The 2,571-nt window shown below is 64.1% G+C and overlaps 1 protein-coding gene across 1 annotated transcript in view; it reads left to right on the top strand.

The window, feature by feature from the left end:
- Positions 1-382: 382 nt before the first annotated feature.
- Positions 383-2,571, top strand: part of AMT (aminomethyltransferase) — a gene marked incomplete at its 5' end in the record, with an annotated part of 3,333 nt that continues 1,144 nt past the window's right edge. Inside the window, 4 exons of the mRNA XM_006770594.1 lie at positions 383-475; positions 1,533-1,664; positions 2,022-2,100; positions 2,384-2,568. Coding sequence (XP_006770657.1) covers positions 383-475; positions 1,533-1,664; positions 2,022-2,100; positions 2,384-2,568 — 489 coding nt within the window. The remainder of the gene's footprint in view (positions 476-1,532; positions 1,665-2,021; positions 2,101-2,383; positions 2,569-2,571) is intronic.

Here is a 2,571-nt window from a genome sequence, read left to right as displayed (position 1 = left end):
GTCCAGGGCCGCCCTCACAAGGGCTGGAGGCCTCCGGTGTCTCCGACGGGAAATCAACTCGGGGGGCCTCCGGATGGGCGCCTCTCTGGCCTCGGCAGCCCGCCCGCCCAGTGGGGGGCCTGGATGCCCCGGGCTTTCCCGGCTGCCCCCCTGTTTTTAGCCACTGGCCCCCGGTATTGGCTTGGGAAGGGAAAGGGGGGATTTGAGGAAGGTGCTGGGCCCTCCCCCATGGCACCCCCTCCTCTATCGGGGGAATCAGACGTGGGGGACTTTGCCACCTGCAGAACCACAACGGGGCACTTGGGCGGGTTGGGCTGGCCCTGGACAGCAGGGGGGATGCTCCTTGGCCAGGGGCTTCTCGACTTTGTCCTGAGGCTTTTGATTTTTTTCTCAGACCAAGATACATGGTCGTGACCGGGTGAAGCTGATGGAGAGTCTGGTGGTGGGAGATATTGCAGAGCTGAGGCCAAACCAGGTGGGCCCCCCTGGTCCTGCTCGGTGGGCGTTGTTGGTCACCAGGCAGCCGTCCTCACCTGGGCTCAGGGCGCAGTGGGGGTCAGACACAGCTTTGCGATCTTGGGGGATGGAGCCCGAGTCATGTCCAACCCTCGCAGAGATGGGCCTGTCCCGCCCTGTGCTCCCCACATCAGGCTGGGAGGCCAGAAACCCAGGCTCAGGTCCTGTTCTGTGACCTTCCGTGCGCCTAACCCCTCGTCGTTCAAGTGCAGTCCCTGAGCCGCAGCCTCCGTCACCGAGGGACTCGTGAGGGCCTTCTGGCAGAGCCTGCGTTTAACAAGGTCCCGCATGACTCTCCGCCTCGGCTCCCCCTTCCTCCCCATGCGGGGCGCGGCAGCCTCAGCACTTCGGGGCGTCGCTGCCGTGGACCACGTGAGGTCATCAGGATGGACTTGAAGGCTTTCTGTCCGGGCTTGGAGATGGACCGAGCTGTCCGGGCTTGGGTGGGTTAGAGCAGCAAGTCCCAGGTAGCACAGATTAAGTGTGGGATGGGGCTCTCAGTACTAAGTGGGTAGGGGTCCAGAGGCCTACCAGTTCAGGGAGGTCCCCCAAGGTGAGGAAGGAGTGGAAATGTTCTCAGAGCATGAGGATCAAACACCCTGGGCTCACCCTGGCAGGTTGGGCTCAGTGGGTAGAGTGTCGGCCCGCGGACTGAAGGGTCCCGGGTTCGATTCCGGTCAAGGACATGTACCTAAGTTGCAGGCTCGATCCTCATCTCTTGTCGGGGTGTGTGTGGGAGGCAACCAATTGATGTTTCTCTCTTTCTCCCTCTCCCTTCCACTCTCTCTAAAAATCAATGGAAAAATATCCTCCACGAGGATTAACAACAAACAAACAAAAACACCCTGGGCTTGGGCAGTGGCCTGGGTGACCCAGCCTTGCTCCTTGCACGCACACACCCCTGCCCCGTGCTGAGGGTTCATGAATTTGTGGGGGATGAGTGGGCCCCGGGTGCGTCTCACACTTGACACTGGCCTTCCGGACCTGGGTGCGAAGTGGCTCCACTCTGGTGCTAGGGGACCCTGTCGCTGTTTACCAATGAGGCCGGGGGCATCTTGGATGACTTGATTGTGACCAACACCTCGGAGGGACACCTGTACGTGGTGTCCAATGCTGGCTGCCGGGACAAGGACCTGGCCCTCATGCAGGTACAGCCCTGGGTTCTAGGTGCCCCGTCTTCCTTGTTCACAGAGCTGCCCAGGGCAGACCTGGCAGGGACCAGGGGCTCAGTCAGTACCTCTGAGGGAATGGGCAGAGGCCAGAGCGGGCCCCCCCTGGAGCATGCCAGGTGTCAGTGGGCGGTGGGAGGGGAGCCAAGCCGGCCCCTAGGTGGGCACGCTCTGGTGAGGATGGAGGCCAGAGCTGGTGTTAGAGCCCGCAGACCGGGCGTGGGTCACCCCTGCCACTCACACGACCTTGTGAGGTGAGAGCCGCCTACTCCCCGAGCTTGGCGGTGCCGGGAGACGGCCCTGGAAGCCGACATGGTGCTCCCGTCTTCCCGTCAGGACAAGGTCAGGGAGCTGCAGAGCAGGGGCAGCGACGTGGGCCTGGAGGTGGTGGACAATGCCCTGCTCGCCCTGCAAGGTGAGCAGCCAGCGGGGGTTGGCGTGACCTTTGCCTCCTGGCTTCCTGGGCTGCAGCGGGGGGAGGTGTGGGCCGTGTGGGACTTGAGTGCATACCCTCCCCCCTCAGCTGGGTGCATGCCCTCCCCCTGCCAGCCCCAGGGCTCAGTGGGCTACGGGGCAGGAGCATCTTCCACCTGCAGTGGAGACTGTGCTCAGGGCTCGTCTGGCCCCGGGCAAGGGCTGCCGTCCAGCTTGGGGGGCCCTGGGACCTGGGCGCTTAGTCACTGGCTCCCTGGGCCCAGGCCCCACGGCGGCCCAGGTGCTCCAGGCTGGCGTGGCGGACGACCTGAGGAAGCTGCCCTTCATGACCAGCGCCGTGATGGAGGTGTTTGGCGTGCCCAGCTGCCGCGTCACCCGCTGTGGCTACACGGGAGAGGATGGTGTGGAGGTGGGTCAGGGAGTGGCGGCAGGGCAGCGGTGGACTCGGGCC

This window comes from Myotis davidii, unplaced genomic scaffold (assembly GCF_000327345.1).
Source record: "Myotis davidii unplaced genomic scaffold, ASM32734v1 scaffold663, whole genome shotgun sequence".
In the NCBI taxonomy this organism is placed as follows: domain Eukaryota; kingdom Metazoa; phylum Chordata; class Mammalia; order Chiroptera; family Vespertilionidae; genus Myotis; species Myotis davidii.
The sequence above is the reverse complement of the archived record's forward strand: the minus strand, read 5'-3'. Positions and strand labels throughout refer to the sequence as shown.